At 49.1% G+C, this 15,302-nt stretch overlaps 1 protein-coding gene across 2 annotated transcripts in view; it reads right to left on the bottom strand.

The window, feature by feature from the left end:
* Positions 1-15,302, bottom strand: part of trrap (transformation/transcription domain-associated protein) — a 97,373-nt gene that overhangs the window by 80,534 nt on the left and 1,537 nt on the right. For both annotated transcript variants that reach the window (XM_015360158.2, XM_015360159.2), the window contains exons 3-21: positions 14,543-14,592; positions 14,224-14,334; positions 13,289-13,393; positions 12,865-12,948; positions 12,511-12,567; positions 12,284-12,409; positions 11,648-11,725; positions 10,979-11,067; positions 10,710-10,806; positions 10,469-10,607; positions 9,634-9,712; positions 8,265-8,499; positions 7,418-7,748; positions 6,937-7,034; positions 6,278-6,472; positions 5,917-6,108; positions 4,545-4,710; positions 3,922-4,178; positions 3,381-3,581 (exon numbers count right to left, since the gene is read on the bottom strand). In XM_015360158.2, coding sequence (XP_015215644.1) covers positions 3,381-3,581; positions 3,922-4,178; positions 4,545-4,710; positions 5,917-6,108; positions 6,278-6,472; positions 6,937-7,034; positions 7,418-7,748; positions 8,265-8,499; positions 9,634-9,712; positions 10,469-10,607; positions 10,710-10,806; positions 10,979-11,067; positions 11,648-11,725; positions 12,284-12,409; positions 12,511-12,567; positions 12,865-12,948; positions 13,289-13,393; positions 14,224-14,334; positions 14,543-14,592 — 2,690 coding nt within the window. The remainder of the gene's footprint in view (positions 1-3,380; positions 3,582-3,921; positions 4,179-4,544; positions 4,711-5,916; positions 6,109-6,277; positions 6,473-6,936; positions 7,035-7,417; positions 7,749-8,264; positions 8,500-9,633; positions 9,713-10,468; positions 10,608-10,709; positions 10,807-10,978; positions 11,068-11,647; positions 11,726-12,283; positions 12,410-12,510; positions 12,568-12,864; positions 12,949-13,288; positions 13,394-14,223; positions 14,335-14,542; positions 14,593-15,302) is intronic.

The following is a 15,302-nucleotide window of genomic DNA, read 5'->3' as shown; positions in this document are numbered from 1 at the left end:
ACCAAACGCCAGTGCGAGGATTTCACTACCAAGGTCACATATGAAATTAACTCACCAGAAAAACCATAACACATCTAGAACATATTTACTGGCTTGCTTCTGCAAATTCAGAGTTCAGAGCTGGCGACTGGCTAGGCTGTGGCTGGGTCCAGGGCTTGCACAGCTGCTGTATCGTGGAACTTCGATGCATTGGGGGATATTCCCATCATTCTCAGCTTCACAACCATTTATTTTTTTCAACTGCAGCTGCTATCTTTCCTAATGACTTTTACGCACATTTTAGAGGTTTTCAATTGTATTTGAATCCATTCAATCTGAAGCTGTAATCCTACCTTGTAGTCTACGCTTCTGTGATAAGCACCAAGTTCCTGTCACCCTCAACAGGGATAAGTGGCTTGTTGATCGGAGACACGTGTATGGTATAAAACATGCTCTTTGCGACATGCGCTTTCTTTGAAATGCACAACATTAAAATACGTTTGATAGACCATTTTATTCATCTACTGTTCCTTTAGAAACATGGGACTACATTTAGAGAAATGGAAATGCTTCCTTACAGGTCGTGGGAGTATGGAACAAGGTACCAAACCATGCTGATGCAGATTCCTCTTTCAAAAACAGCTGGATGAGATGCTGGGATCAAGACTCACTAGCTAGCAAACGGGATTGATGGGCCCAGGGGCACCTCTCGTTTGGAAACATTTTTACGCTCATGTTAAAAATCCGCAGAAGCTTACGTTACATTTCAGTTTTACGTACAAACCTGAGACTCATAGGTTTTGGACTTCAGACTTTCTAAACCGAATTGTTACCTGGTCTCGTTCTTTATTGCAATTGCCACATAACTTAGAAGCCTTCAAAAACACAGAGGGCACAAATTTCCCTTGCGTGCTGCCTTCATGCTAGCGTTTGCAGCTATTGACTCTGGCACCGCTAGCCAGCCCCCCTGCCTCTCTCTAATCTCTTGCCTTCCTAATCTTAATCTAAGGAGAGAAGTTGTCATTCTTGTCCCCGGGCAAAACTGCTAACAGTCAGAGAAGGCAATTTCCTCTCAAACAGGTTGGGCCTAAGCAATAAAAAAAAAATGTATATAAACCTAATAATTACAGGAAAAGCCGTGTTCCACATTTGATTATGAAACGCAGCAACAGGGCTGAATCCAGAGCACACTGACAAGCTGGTTCCTTTTCAAGGTTTAGAGGAATCTGATGAGAGGCCAAGCATTGGAAAATCTAAAACATGGCGCTAGGGCAGAGAGTCTTCATCCGGATGTGCCAATTCGCATGTTTGGCCAACTGTGCCATGTGCTGTGCACTGTGCTCCCAACAGAAAGTTCTGAGTTACTAGGGAACAGAATACATCAGCCTGATTCACTTAATCAGGGAGCAAAAAAAATAAACCTAAAACATTCTAACAAAAACATCAGAGGAAGGATCCTTTCTGGTGAACATCTGGTTTTATGTCTGTGATTTTTTTTTTGCAACATTTGACTTTTGTTTTTGCTATTGCAAGATCCTGTTAGAAGAGGATGACACGTTTCCAACTGTGTCCTCAGAGAAGTCTGCGTGTGACGTTTCCCTCAACAAACCACATGGTCAGTGAGGCTCAACACCCAGCCCTGAAGAGGTGCCCCACACAGAGAGAGAAGCAGGATGTCAGCCTCTACCCACTAAACTTAATTCTATACTGAACCTGCCCTTAGAAAACAATAACGCGGCTTCCAGTGTCCTCAAGGGTGCAGCTCCAGATCATCACTCCGAGTCAGGCCTTGAAATCCCTGTAGTGACTAGTAATTCTGCCTGTTCAACAACTCCCTCAAAGTCACGCAATCCCGTCCCTACGCCAATATGCAGCTGCGTGTTAAATGGCAAGATCTGCTGCGGCTCCAACTGGTTTAAACTGTTTATTCCATGAGGTCTAAGAGTCATTAACAGTCCAAACACATCTTTGCACATTATTAAATTTGCCAAGCAAGAAAATAATGTTTACATTACACTACACGTGGCAGTTGCTACAACTTAAGGTAAACCTGCCTTAAATTTGGGAAAAAAAGGAGTTCCAGGAAAAAACAAATGTGCCAACATTTTCTGGGATTTCAAGACACATTCTTCCAACACAAGTGAGGTTCTGATGAACTAGGAGAGTTCTCTCTGGGACAGAGCCTAAAGCCACTGGCCCAGCTGGGTGCCTGGGTACATCAGGTGCTCTCCTTCAGGTAAGACATTAAACGTTTCCGTGGAACTGTAGGATCCTTCGGGATGAAAAAACGCTGCATGAATTCAATGCTACGTGAAACTCAAATTTAGAAAAGAAAGCCAGAAAGGAAAATCATTCAATCCCCTCGGGTAATTAACACATCTGAAGAGGTATTTATCCATTTTAAGGCGTACCCGTCCACATCGAATGTCTTATAGGAAAACATCTTTCAGGGAAAGTGGCACATCAACTGTTCTTGATTCCAGGCCCTCAGAGCTCTTACATGTCGCAGATGGATTAAAGGTTACCACCTAACCAAAGCACTTTCCTCCAGAGAAACCAGAACACATTTGCAACCCTCATCCCATCCTGAAGCCTCAACACCTCTTTTCACACCCGAAATGCAGTGCCTCTGCAGTGGAAAAGGGAACAGAAGGACATCAGAGTGACAACGCAGTGCTAACACCAACTCTACACCAGCCCAAAACAACAGTACCGTTGGTAAAAAACTACACACACTCCCGCGGTTGTTAAGTGGAACAGCAAAGTAAGGACTGCATTGTACCCAGGAGAACAAATATCTTATTTTCCATTCAAGCCCCCCAACTCCCCGCCAGTCTGCGGACACACACCGACAGCCTCCTCCTCGGAGAATTCATTTAGAAGTGCATGAAATAAGAAATTGCATCGGTTGACTAGCCACAAGCCGAAATCCAATCACTCACACATTAGTCTCTTAATATGAAATTATGCAGATAGGGTGACCTTTGGAGAACCCCCCACTACCAAGTGCTGAATACTTTCTCAAAAAAACAAACTGAAAGGAGAGAGGAAAGGGGTGTGTGTGTGCGTGTGCGCAATGCACTTCAAGCATTAACCAGATCAGGCCATCAGCCTCTGAGTCTTGTGCCTCTCAGTCTCAAGAAGAGTGAGCTTTCACAGGAAGTGGAAGCCCTCTGCTCGTGCAGCACATTCCTCATGCTGCATCTCTCCACCACTCAGAGCGAACAGCCCAGCCACAGCCTGATGCATCAATAAACACAGAAGCAGCACAGAACCAACATGCACAATTTGCTTTGTATTTGCTTCCCTATGGACCGCAACTGGTTTGGAAGCCACGGATTGACATTCCTACTTTCGCAAAAGCATGGGACCATCCCGGGCAGGGGGAGAGAGTGGGGTACCTTCTCCATGGGCAGCTGGATGGAAGCCTTGCAGTCCGTGAACTCGGCGGTGATGCTGGGGCCCAGGACCTCGGTCACCACGTACTGCAGCTTCTGGGACTCCTTCAGCATCTTGCGGTTGCTGCCGCCGAACTTCCCCAGCACACGGTACGCCACGTGGGATATCGTCTCTGCTGGGTTCCTCAGCGTGCGCCACAAAGCCTGGTCCCCAGGGAAACAAACAGCACAACAGCATCAGATCCCCCCAAACTGGCCAAGTAAACAGCTCCACAATACAGCGCTCCTAGGAGGCAGTAATAATGTGTTCAGTGAGTTGCGGAACAGGGCCCTTAGCAAGAAAGCAGCACCATCAGATCACAGATCTAAACAATCCTCACTTACTGAATACTGTACAGTCCCGCTTCAAAGCGAGCCCTGGTGCTCTCATTTCTCTTCTCAAGGGTAGTTTTTTATTAAGTGTAATCGTATGAGCTGTTATCGTCTGTAAGAACCCCTCTGGTCTTTCAGGACAAGCGAGCAGAACGTAGGCGTGGGGCTCTACCTGCATGAGCTCAGCGCGGACAGGCTGGATGTGGTCGTACAGGAAGTCGGGCTGCAAGTTGTCCACGCAGAGCTCCAGCGTGCGCAGGCCCTGGCTCACCAGCGTCTGCGAGCCGTTCAGCGCCGACACCAGCGGGTCCATCAGCATGGGCAGGTAGGGCAGCAGGGAGCTGAGGCGCACGGGCACCGTCAGGCACAGCTCCACAAACAGGTCCTTCATGTGCTGCTTGTGCAGGCCGCTCTGGAGCATGTTCAACCCTGCAGGGGCCCGCGGACAGAAACTGGGTCAGAGGCTGTCCTGCCTTCCATGCGCAATTCCAGATCTACCCAGGAATCAAACTACAACACTGAACTAACAACAACTACAATATGGACTCATTCATACTAATGCACTATCAATTTGACTCTCTTTTACTGAAGCAATCTGAATGAAGTAGCCCGTTCAAGGGTACATCAGCAATGTCCCAGCTGAGACTTGAAGCCTCTACCTTCCGGGTACTAACCACTGCACCACCCTGCTGCCCACCACCTTTCACACACTACAGCCATCAAGGCTGCAGCAGATAATGAAACACTGGAATGAACTGGGGGAACTGCCCCGGGCACAGGGCTGGTAGAACTTACCCTGCAGCAGGTTGGGCAGCAAGGGCAGGAACTCCTGGTACAACAGGTCGTGGCTGCCCCCCCCAATGGAGCGGAAGAGGGCGCGCAGAAGCAGGAAGTAGTTGTAGGGCTCCTTGGCCGACTGCGCCAGCTCCATGGAGCTGTTGACGATCTTGTGCAGGTGGGGCTGGAAGAGAGCAGCACGCAGACGTCAGGGGAGGCCAACACACTGCTGCCCGGCTGGATTCACCCACAGGACACTCAGCTCGGCCGATTGCTCGGGGAAAACGGCTAAAAGAAAGGCTCTGGAAACCTCGACCTGCTCCCATTCAGGGAATGCTCAGCGGTGACCGAGAACAAGGAACTAAAACTGAACTGACCCTCCCTCGTGGAGCCCAAGCTCAAGGGCACAGGACTCGGCCCTGTGGAACCCAAGTGATTTGCCCATTAAGTAACAGAAGAGCTGAAGCCTTCCGTGTTTAAAAAGCTCTTTAAAACCGCTGCTCCATCTCGCCATTAAACTCTCATTCCTGCAGTCAAGACACCCCGAAGAGAAGGGGGGGGGAACGTAGCAGATCAAAGGGAGAACAAATCAACACGTTTAAATTGGAGTTACAGATCATTAAATGCTCACAACCTTGAGCTGCATGATGCTGCTATTGACGAAAAATGAGAAGACACACTTTCGTTTTTTATAACAAATACTATTTTAAAGTGACCTTCACTTCATACAGCTTGGGTTAAGGCATCAATCTGGGAAAGAAGTGCCATAGCTTCTCACAGGCTTGACAGAACTCATTAAAATTCATTCAGAGCTGCTGATACCATTCCAGCTTTCAGCGGCACCATCAGGCCTTGTCAGAGAGCTCTGGGCCACTGCAGGATACAAACACGAGAATAAGAACCTGATCTGTAAAAAGAACCAGGGCAGGCGAAGGAGGCTGAAACTGCAGCTTTGAAAAGGGCATGAAGAAGAAAGACAGCTGTTAGAGCACTCCTGCCGATATCAAGCCTTCTAAAAGGGAACACGCTCAAGAAACTGGAAAAATCATTAGAACTGCCAGACAAGAAACGTTAGCAGCAAAGCAGGAATTAAAAACCTAAAGAACGGAAAGAGAAGATCATGACCAGTTTCTCTAGAAACCATCTCTGAACTAGAGTCAAGCACTGAGGGAAGCGTAGGACAGCCAAACCAGAATTGGGACAACACTAAATAAAAAAAAACTCAGAGACGGTTCCTTTGACAGCTCGTTTTCCAGAAACACACTAGTCTGCAGAAAGATGTGTCTGTTTGCATTAGGAAAACGTGAGCCTAACAGTCGACCGAGAAGAAGTGTGGCTTTTCGTTCTGGGCGATATCTCCTCCCGCCCATCGCCGCCGCCAGGCCCTCACCTTGAGCATCTGCTCGTTCTCGGCCGCGAAGAGCGAGACGGAACCGAAGACCAGCTTGAAGAGCTTGAGGTAGAGGTTGGACAGCTCCACATTGGAGCCCATCTCTGGCAGGCGCTCCAGCAGGTACTCCACCAGGATGGTGGCGAAGAGTGCCGAGGTGGACAAGTTGGCGAGGAAGGAGTTGGCCACAATCTAGAGAGGGACGAGGACAGAAAGTCACTGCCAAGCTAAACCTCCCCAAAAACAGGTTTTCCACAGCCTACCATTAGCCTTTGGAAATGTATTCTGATCACAAGCAGCATGATGTCAGTTACATGAAACAATCAGGCTGTAATGAGTTACAGTCGAGGGGGGAGTTTACCTGCAGGGCATAGTTCTTGGAGATCCTCTCCACCATGTAGGGCACCGTGGTCTGGAAGATCTCCTTGAAGGTGAGAGGGTTCATCATGGTGAAGACCCCGGCGAAGTGCTCCAGCACCTCCTTCTCCTCCTTCATCCGCACCGTCTGGCAGTTGGCCACGCGGATGTACGTCTGCCCGTTCCCAGCGATCTGCACCTGCAGGGCGGCACGCCGGATCAGCGTGGATTGACTCAAGCATGCCAGAAACAAGGCCACTGCGCCGCTTAACAGCACGCTGTCAAGTGGACCTCCATAACTATCCAGTTAGACAGATTTACGATGTTCAAGTTTACGGTCATACGTACCTGAACACAATGAACTTCTTGAAGATAGGAACATAGTGGCAGCTATAATTTTAAAAAGCATTTATATGACAATGGTGTGCTAAATTCAAGTAGTGTCAGTGTTTTGAGCTCAGTGCAAAAACAGAGGGACATAAGCGTGGGTAGGAGGATTTAAGAGGTTGAGCCCAAATGACTGTATCAGCCACGGCTAAGGCTCGTTCGAGCTTTGTCTCCCTTATTCACTGAGCTTCCTCTGTATTTGTGTTCTACAAGCACACAATATGGATGGCCCTTAAAAAGGTAGGCCACCAGCTTCTGAAGGTGAGGTCCTCCTACCTGATAGATGTCCAGGGCCTGCATCGCATACTTGACCAGTTTGATGTAGATCTGAGTCTCCTTGGGCTGCAGCTGCTTGTTGGGGATGAACTGAGCCTCTGCAAGACAAACGGAAGGTATTTCTCTAAAGACACGGCAGGGGGAGCAAAGCAAGCCAAGAAACACAGACGGACACAAGACCATCAACAGAACAAAACAAATCCCTCCTGTATTTTGTCAAAAGGGGACTGGGCCTCAACGCTCTGCTTGGGAAGCAAGTTCCCAACACCCACCACGTTTTGCGTAAAGAACCATTTCCTGTTCTCAGGCCTAAATGAAAGACCTTTTTAGTCTCCAATTGCGGCCACTGTGAAGCCAGAAACAGCTCCTTGGGTTGACCCCATCAGTACCCCTTAGGAATGTATACACTTGCATCAAATCTCCTACCAGCCTCCCTCGTTCTTCCAAAGACACGAGAATGCAGTAATCCCTCCGCACTCACCTCCGGGCGCTTTGCAGGAGGTGATGCCCCAGGTGATGGTCTTCACCCCGCAGACCAGCGTCTTCACCAGGCTGCGGCAGTCCGACACCTGGAAGGTCTGTTTGTCCTCCTTGTCTTTGTCTCCCTGCCGGTCCAAGGCGGCGGCAGGGGGCGCAGGGATGACCGGGGTGGGGGGCACAGGAGTGGGCACGGGGGTGGGAGCAGTGGGGGTGGCCGGCACGCCAGGCAAGGCCCCGGAGTCCACCACGCCCATCTCCGACTGCGGCTTGCACTTCTTGAAGATGGTGACCAGCTGGTACCGCGCGATGGTGTGGAACTTCAGCACAAACACCTGTGAGACGCAGACAGGGAACACACTCACTCGGGACCGCAAAGCAGAATGAGCTGCCGTCTGACACCAAAGCGCTCTGGATGTGGCGAGCTGCGTATGCAAAAGTACCCGCAAAAGATGTTTAAATGGAAATAAAACACGCTCTAATTGAAGGTTCACAACATAACTCAGGTACACCAAAAACTTCCAATACTTCTAAAACAGCAGCACCAGCTGCACATTCGGTGCATCTTTTCCATATTTCTCCGTCGAGCATTTACGGCTGTTTGGTGGGGAAAGGGGCAGCAGCCAGACAGTTTCAAAGAACAGCAAGTGATTTCCCATGACAGTCAAGTCACACCAAGCGCCAATGCCCTTAAGTGCTTAATATCGCAGAATGTATATGATGAAATATTGCACAACACAGAAAAGAGACAAAATGAGTCCCAGCGACTGAATGACAGTTTCCAACAGCTCAGGCATCCCCTCCCCCTCCGTCCCACAGTGCAGAGAGAGGCCCCGCCCACACACCCCTACCTCCAGCATCCTCATCAGGACGTCCCGCCCGTTGCCGTTCTCCTGCTCGCTCTTGGAGCGGATACAGTCCACCAGGTTGAGCAGCAGCTTGCAGGACATGGTCTGGATGCTGCTGGGCAGCGACTCGTCGTCGATGTTCTTGGCGAACAGCTGCACGGCCAGCGAGAGGTCGTTCAAGGGCAGGTTCTGCCGGACATGGTGGACCAGGTCTGCCAAGGTGCTGTAGGCCAGGGGCCTGAGAGAGAGCAGTCGGACCGTTTCAAACCACGGAGGAGAGGTCATGACAGATTACAAAAGGGCACAAGATCAGTTGTTCTTGGACTTTTCGGCCCCGTTAAAAGCACTTGCTACACAAAATTATGGTGGTCAGAGCCCCAGAAACACAGCTCTTCTGCTGTGAGAAGAGCCCACCTGATCTCGAGAAATGCCAAACTCTGGTCTAACCTTGTACAGTACTTCTGGTTGCTCTTATGCAAATAAAGCAGCGCTTCAATCCCAATTAAAGACCAAAGGAGGGCTTCCTAAACCCCCGCTGACAGAAAAATATTAGACATCAGATCCCAAGCCCCAGACTTCAAGGCATCTGTCAAATCTTCAGCCGAGCGATGTGAAAGAAGAACCCTGAACAGGCTCCGTCAACCTGGGTAATGCAATATGATTTTGAAGGCTGATTCAATTAAGAAAAATAAAGGGGAAATAAAGGATGATGAACTCTCCCTGGATGAGTGGAGTCAGGCTGACAGGGCAAGGGGAACGGGCATACTGACAAACCCACAAGGAGCTCCCTGACAGCTTTGTGACAGGAGTCCCCTAGTGGCTAATAGCTGTAATGACTACCTAACAAGCAACGTTCCACATCTGTTCCTCCTGCCATCTCAGAGAGCCAATCTACAGCCCGTTAACATCTACTTCCACTGCTCAGTGCAGGACACAGGGGGCAGTGCCCATGTCTTACAGGAGGTATGGAACTAACATTGGACAGCGCACCACCTACAACCACATCAGCACAGACAAGCGATGACATTTATTTCAAGATTTTTAACCTTTTAACTCAGCTGGGGAGCATCCAGTCCAATTGTAAGGAAACTTTTTGCCGCATTTCTCCTACAGTGTCCCATTTAAACACACAACCTCTGGGAAATGGCTCAAGTCTCCCACTACCACAAAGCTCTCGCGCAGCAACAAAACCGAACGTCGGTAAGACACACAAATGAGCGCTTGCGTGCTAGGTGAAGACACTGCCTCCTCGGCTGATCCACGCCTTCATTTATTTTCCCTTCTCTCTCCCATACTCTCTCCCCACCCTGGTTATACCAGCTTCGTATCCCCCCACGAACCAGTAAATAAAATCCCAAGTTAGCCTCGTTACCTCAGAGTCTCCCGAGCGGTGTATCCAGAGCCGATTAGTATGGACTCGTCAAATAGCTTATCCATGCATGGAATGAATTCTGTAATACAAATTGTCATTGTTACTTACACCCTCGCCACGTCTGAAGCAAACATGAAGGCAATTAATTGTAAACTCTTTGCAAGAGATGTACTTTCAGAACCCCAAACACCTTGAGTATCACACAGAAGCCGAGAGAAAGCGGAGAGCGAGTGGGGAGGCGGTGGAGGGCAGGGGGAGCAACTTAGCATGCCTAGAGTGTATTTCTGAAACCGATGCTATTAAAATCCTCCAGAGTGCCAATTAGGAGGGAAGTGTCTCACTTCTCCTCTCATTAGTTCCTGACGCTGATGTCAGCAGGAGACCCAGAGAGCCCAACAGGGGCGTTCTGGGGTCCGCCGGCCTTGCCATGCAGCAGAGGAGACATGACAAGGGAAGAGTGAACCCCTCCTCCTCTACGAGCACCCCCTTTCCCCACTGCGTCCTGCTGAGCAGGGCAGGAAGCAATGAGCTCTCCCCATCATGCAACGCGGCAACAGTCACCAACGTCAAAGAAAAATGGTCAAAGCCGAAGCTTTAAAGACGAAACGGAAAATATCCTCATTAATGTCCTCAACTGGTGGGCAGGAGTCAAACAAAGACCTGCTCTGAGCCTTCTGCACCAGGCTCCAGCCGCTGTGTTCTTCAGGCACCGCTTAGAAGCCAGTCGTCATACTACGCATTGTCCTTTTGAAGGACAGACTAATCCTCCACGGTAGCGTTCTTCTGCGAAACGGACGCGCTGGCCGACACAGGCAGGGGCAGAGAGCGCACTTACGGCTGCGCAGGTCGGTGGTCAGGATGTGCTTGGCCGCGATCAGCAGCTCCTTGCGCAGGTGGGCCGTCTCCGAGGGGCAGTTGGAGAGCAGCTGCAGCATCCCCTTCACCATCTGCTGGGAGTACTTCGCCACCAGGTCCTGAGGGAAGGAAGAGACACCGGAGGAAGAGGAGCGTTTAGTCGCAGAGCACATGACACAGAACAGCAGCAGCAAGAGATGAAGAAGAGAGTTCAGGGGTACCTGATATATGCGGATAATGTAGGCCAGAAAAGACAGGGTTTTAATCTGAGCCGCGATGAAGTCAGCATACAGCTCCTTGTTGTACAGCTTGTGCTGCCTGCAAGCAGAAGTTCAGCTCATGACATTAAATGACTTCACTTGTGCTTTAAATACATTTCAACTTTTTTTTTTTGTCATCAAGTCTAGTATATTTCTAGCTGATGGTGGAAAGCTGCATGATCTGGGCTTGCGTGAGGGACTGTGGCGCCCTCTGGTGGCAGGATGATTACCTGGCCTGAGGAGAGACTTGGAGCATGATCGTGTTCATGATGAGAGGCACAAACTCCGCCACCACATTGTGAATGTTCAGCTTGTAAAGCTGCAAAAGAGAACAATGCAATCAGTTGGACAGAAAATAGTATTACCAAGCACAGGTTATTCATGTACTGCACATAGAAGAGCATATACACAAGTGACAACTTCCATCTTCCCATAATCAGAAAGCCACTTTTTCCTGGAAAGGGTCACAGCAACCTGGAGCCTATCCTGGAAGCAATGGGCATAAATCAGGACTGCGGCCAGGCCAGAATGGAGTTCATCCCCAGGCGACACACACACACACACACACACACACACACACACACACACAACTTAGCACCACAATTAACCTGCCAGAGTGTATTTGAAACTGACCCCAGCACCCAAGAGGTGTGAGGCAGCAGCGCTGACAGCCCAGCCCCCATGCCTCCCCCCAGGTGCTAGCCAACAAACTCGGCATGTAACAAATTACCCCTGATTTTACGTTACAGTCAACAGAACTTCAACTTATCTTTTCCCTGTCTCATCCTACTGAAAGAACCTCAAGCCCCCTCTAAGGGCCTTGCCTGGAATAATTAACATCCTGACAGAAAGCCCACAACAGAAATGATGGCAATCGTTTTCCCTAAGGAAAGACCTACCTGGTACATCAGCACCACAATGATGGGCAGCTCTGCCAGCACCTTCAGGGACAGCGAGCCGCGAGGGATGATAGTGTGCTGAAAGAAAGCGCAGAGATAGCAAGGGCTGGGGCGCGCTCAGTCTTTTTGTGTGTTTACGATTAGTGTCTTTACTGGCAACACGCATTCCGAGTCGCAGCCAGAGGTAAGCCAGAGAGATTTACACCGGCACCTGGGCACGGGGAGTTCTCGGACAATCAGGCCAGATAAAGCACACATGTAAAATTACTAGCCTAAGAGATCTTCTCTTTCTTGAAGCAAGGCACAAACAGCCCTGAAATCTTTGTTTTGTCCTGCCTTGGTTGTGCCAGGAAGCTGAAGTGTGATACACAGTAAAAAAAAAAAAACACAAAACAGCAAATGCTGCTCACACCAAACCACACAGAAGGTGCGCCGTTTGTGGCCTATAGTTTAACATCTACCCGCACAGTGCTCGAGCTGTTGAGCGTTCACACGCGCCCGTGAGAAAACGACAGGCGGGCTGGGCACGAGGGAGCCTCGGCATGGGCACGTGCGTTAGGGTGGCGCAGCCAGAAAGGCCAGGGTTCCGTCCCTTCGAGCTGACCGCAGGTGTCGGGGAGGCAGAGCAACACTCACAGTCCGCGTCTCGCTGTCCTCTCTCTCCGGCGCGGTCTTCACCACCACGGACGTGATCATGCCCACCATTTCAGGCGAGGGCACCGTGTTCTCCGCGATGGCCTGCGGGTTTTCGAAGTAGCGGTTCTGCCAACAGAGCACACCAGGGCAGGACTGTAAAAACGCAGGCCTGAGACCTCGGCAGCTCAGGAAAGGGGGAAATACAGAGAGAATCATTGACCACTTACCACCACCTTGGGCAGCTCCTTATAGATCTGCTTCACAAAGTCCAAGAAGTGATGAATCTGTGGGATGGAGATTGAAAGGTACATGTTTCTGGTGAGAGGGGAGATTCTGCTTTTATACAATCGTGGGAATGGTCAGAAAATAATATTGCAACACTCTATGAGGCAACAGCACCTGAGACCGGAGTTTTGATTTGTGCAGGCTCTCGATTTCGCGATCAACCTTATTGTTAACTTAACTTAAACGACCCTTTGATAATTCTAAAGATAGCTATACAAGATACTTCCAAGTCTGAATCTTTCAATACATGCCCGGTTTCAGATAGTGCCCTTTATACTGCTCCGTTTGAGCCTTACCTCTTGAGTGATGGGAGGCCGAAACTGTTTGTGCAGCTCGATAATAATTCGCAGGCAGATCAGCACGTTCTCCTCACTCTCGATCTGAAATACAGAGATTACAGGCTTCATCTTGGATACACACAACGACCACAGAGCCAAAACACTTTGACCCGCAGCAGCCTATGAAGTTTCATCGCATTTCCCTTCCTTTCAGTTCCCAGTTTTGGGTGGGATCAAACTGGTCCTCTCTTGTCATTTCAGCTTATATTCTTAGCTCCTCATTTAAAAAAAACAATTAAAATACTGAAACTGCAGTGTGAACATTTCTACATTGAAATTATTCTACTAGGAGCTTCGCAAGTAAAAGTGACCAAGGCTCCTCTGCTCAGCACAGCCCTGGGGCCCCTGAGGTGTCCGGCCAGGGGCCAGCTAAGGTCCTCACCTCTAGGAAGCGGAACATGACGGACAGGATATTCTTGGTGTGGGGTCTCAGGTGCTCATTGGTGGGAATGCGATGGATTATTTCCAAGACCAGCTTCCTCAGTTGCTGTAAAGCAGACACACATGTACGGGACTGTTAAACATCAACGCAGTGCGACTCAACAACAAAATCAGCATTTCTAAGACATTTGCTCATGCTCATCTTCTATCATGAACTTTCTACAACTACTCAAAAAGTACATATTACACACCTTTTGGAGCACAAGTATATACCAGATTCATTTTTCTGAATGGCCCCAATGAGTAAGTCATCAGCACTTAGTGACATAAATTAGCTAGCGCTCTGATATCCGGAGCTGATATCTTCAACTTATTCTGTACCGACTTCACACCGGGCCATCACCCTCCCCTCATAACGTTATCAGCATTACTATGTATAGTATTCTAGGGCAACAGGTCACAACCCTGGTCCTGAAGGAACACTGTCTCTATTTCTGGAGCAAAATCCTCTGAATGTCTCGGAGGCTTCTGCTTCAGCCAAGTTCTTCAATGTGGATTAATGGAATTTGTCCATCTCTTAAAATATTGAAATTGGAACAATTTCATCAAAGTGTGTTGGTTCAACTGTAAGAAAGTGGGCCTTTGTAGAAGGGAAAAATAAATCTCATTATGGGAGTATCTGATACAGAGTCATTCCCACCAGTGTCTTTTCATTACAAACTGAGTTAACATCCAGTTAATAGCATAACAACACGATAACATCGTAACATGAGAGGTACTGGTAAGCAAGCTCAGGAGTCAGTGCTTACAGGTTCTATAGGCTGCGGAATTAAAATAATAACAAATATGAGCGAGTTCAGCAGGTGCAGACACCAGCAGACCAGGGGAACCCCTGCTCTTGAGAGGCGACTGCAGGACATGGTGCAAAGAGCAGACCTGTGCTGGCTTCTCCTGCAGGAACTGCACCTCCCCATCCTGCAGAAACGTGAGGAAGCGAGGGATGATGTGCTCTAGGAACGTGGAATATTGCGGCGACGAAGTCACATTCTGAAAAAACAGATCAAGCAGTCGGGTGAAACTGCACAAGAGCGCCAGCGACAGAGCCAGGAGGTCTGGGGCAAAACATGTGTCTGTGTCTCCCCCCCCCACCACCAATACAAATCAAGTGATCAATTTCCGAGCCACAAACAGAAAGATCTCATCTTTCTTGATTAATTTCCAAGTCACACAGAGTTAAAATGAAATAAAAACATACCTCAAAATTTTCGCTCACTTCCTGCATCATCTTCAGCTTGGTCTCATCAGCTGTAGGGAGAGCGAGAAGTGTTGCGGAGGGGTGAACAGGCACCGCTCACTCAGTGTAATACCTCACTGGCTCAGGGCTACAGTACCTGCAGAAGCTCTCAGATCTTATCAGTTTAACTTTCAGCGCCCAAACAAAGAGGTCCAGCAGCTCAGCCGCACACCCACACACTCTCTCTCACACACACACACACACACTCCTTCACCCGTACAGACTCTCGTGAGCCCACGTGCCTTCCCTCCGCTGGGCTAAAGCACATCGCTCTCATCACAGGACTTCTGCACAGTGTCACTTCAGGTTTCGGTCCACTGTCCTTCACTGGTGAACTTCCTCCACTCCCTGAGATCCTTGAACTACAGATGAAAATGCCAGTCCTACAATACACCTCAAGACAGCACCAAAAGGGAAACCGAGAGCACACCTGCGCCTCACACCCTGTGCTTAATAACGGCAGGACCTGCTGTCCGGGTGCAGTTACTGCAATGCCATGACTCAGGGGTTCCCAGTGCCGGTCCTGGTGCCCCACACACCATCACACCTCCATCAGATCCTTGGAGCCTTACTTCATCTAAGAAGTTGCTTCAATTGCATATTGGTCTCTAGTCACGAGTTTGGGATTTTACTTCACTTGTAAATTACAACAGTCAAAGTTCCAACAAGTTCATGAGCTGGGAACTAACAGTTCACATTCATCTGATTATTATTAAGTCCA

The sequence above is a fragment of the Lepisosteus oculatus genome, chromosome 19 (genome assembly GCF_040954835.1).
Source record: "Lepisosteus oculatus isolate fLepOcu1 chromosome 19, fLepOcu1.hap2, whole genome shotgun sequence".
Taxonomy (NCBI): Eukaryota; Metazoa; Chordata; class Actinopteri; order Semionotiformes; family Lepisosteidae; genus Lepisosteus; species Lepisosteus oculatus.
The sequence above is the reverse complement of the archived record's forward strand: the minus strand, read 5'-3'. Positions and strand labels throughout refer to the sequence as shown.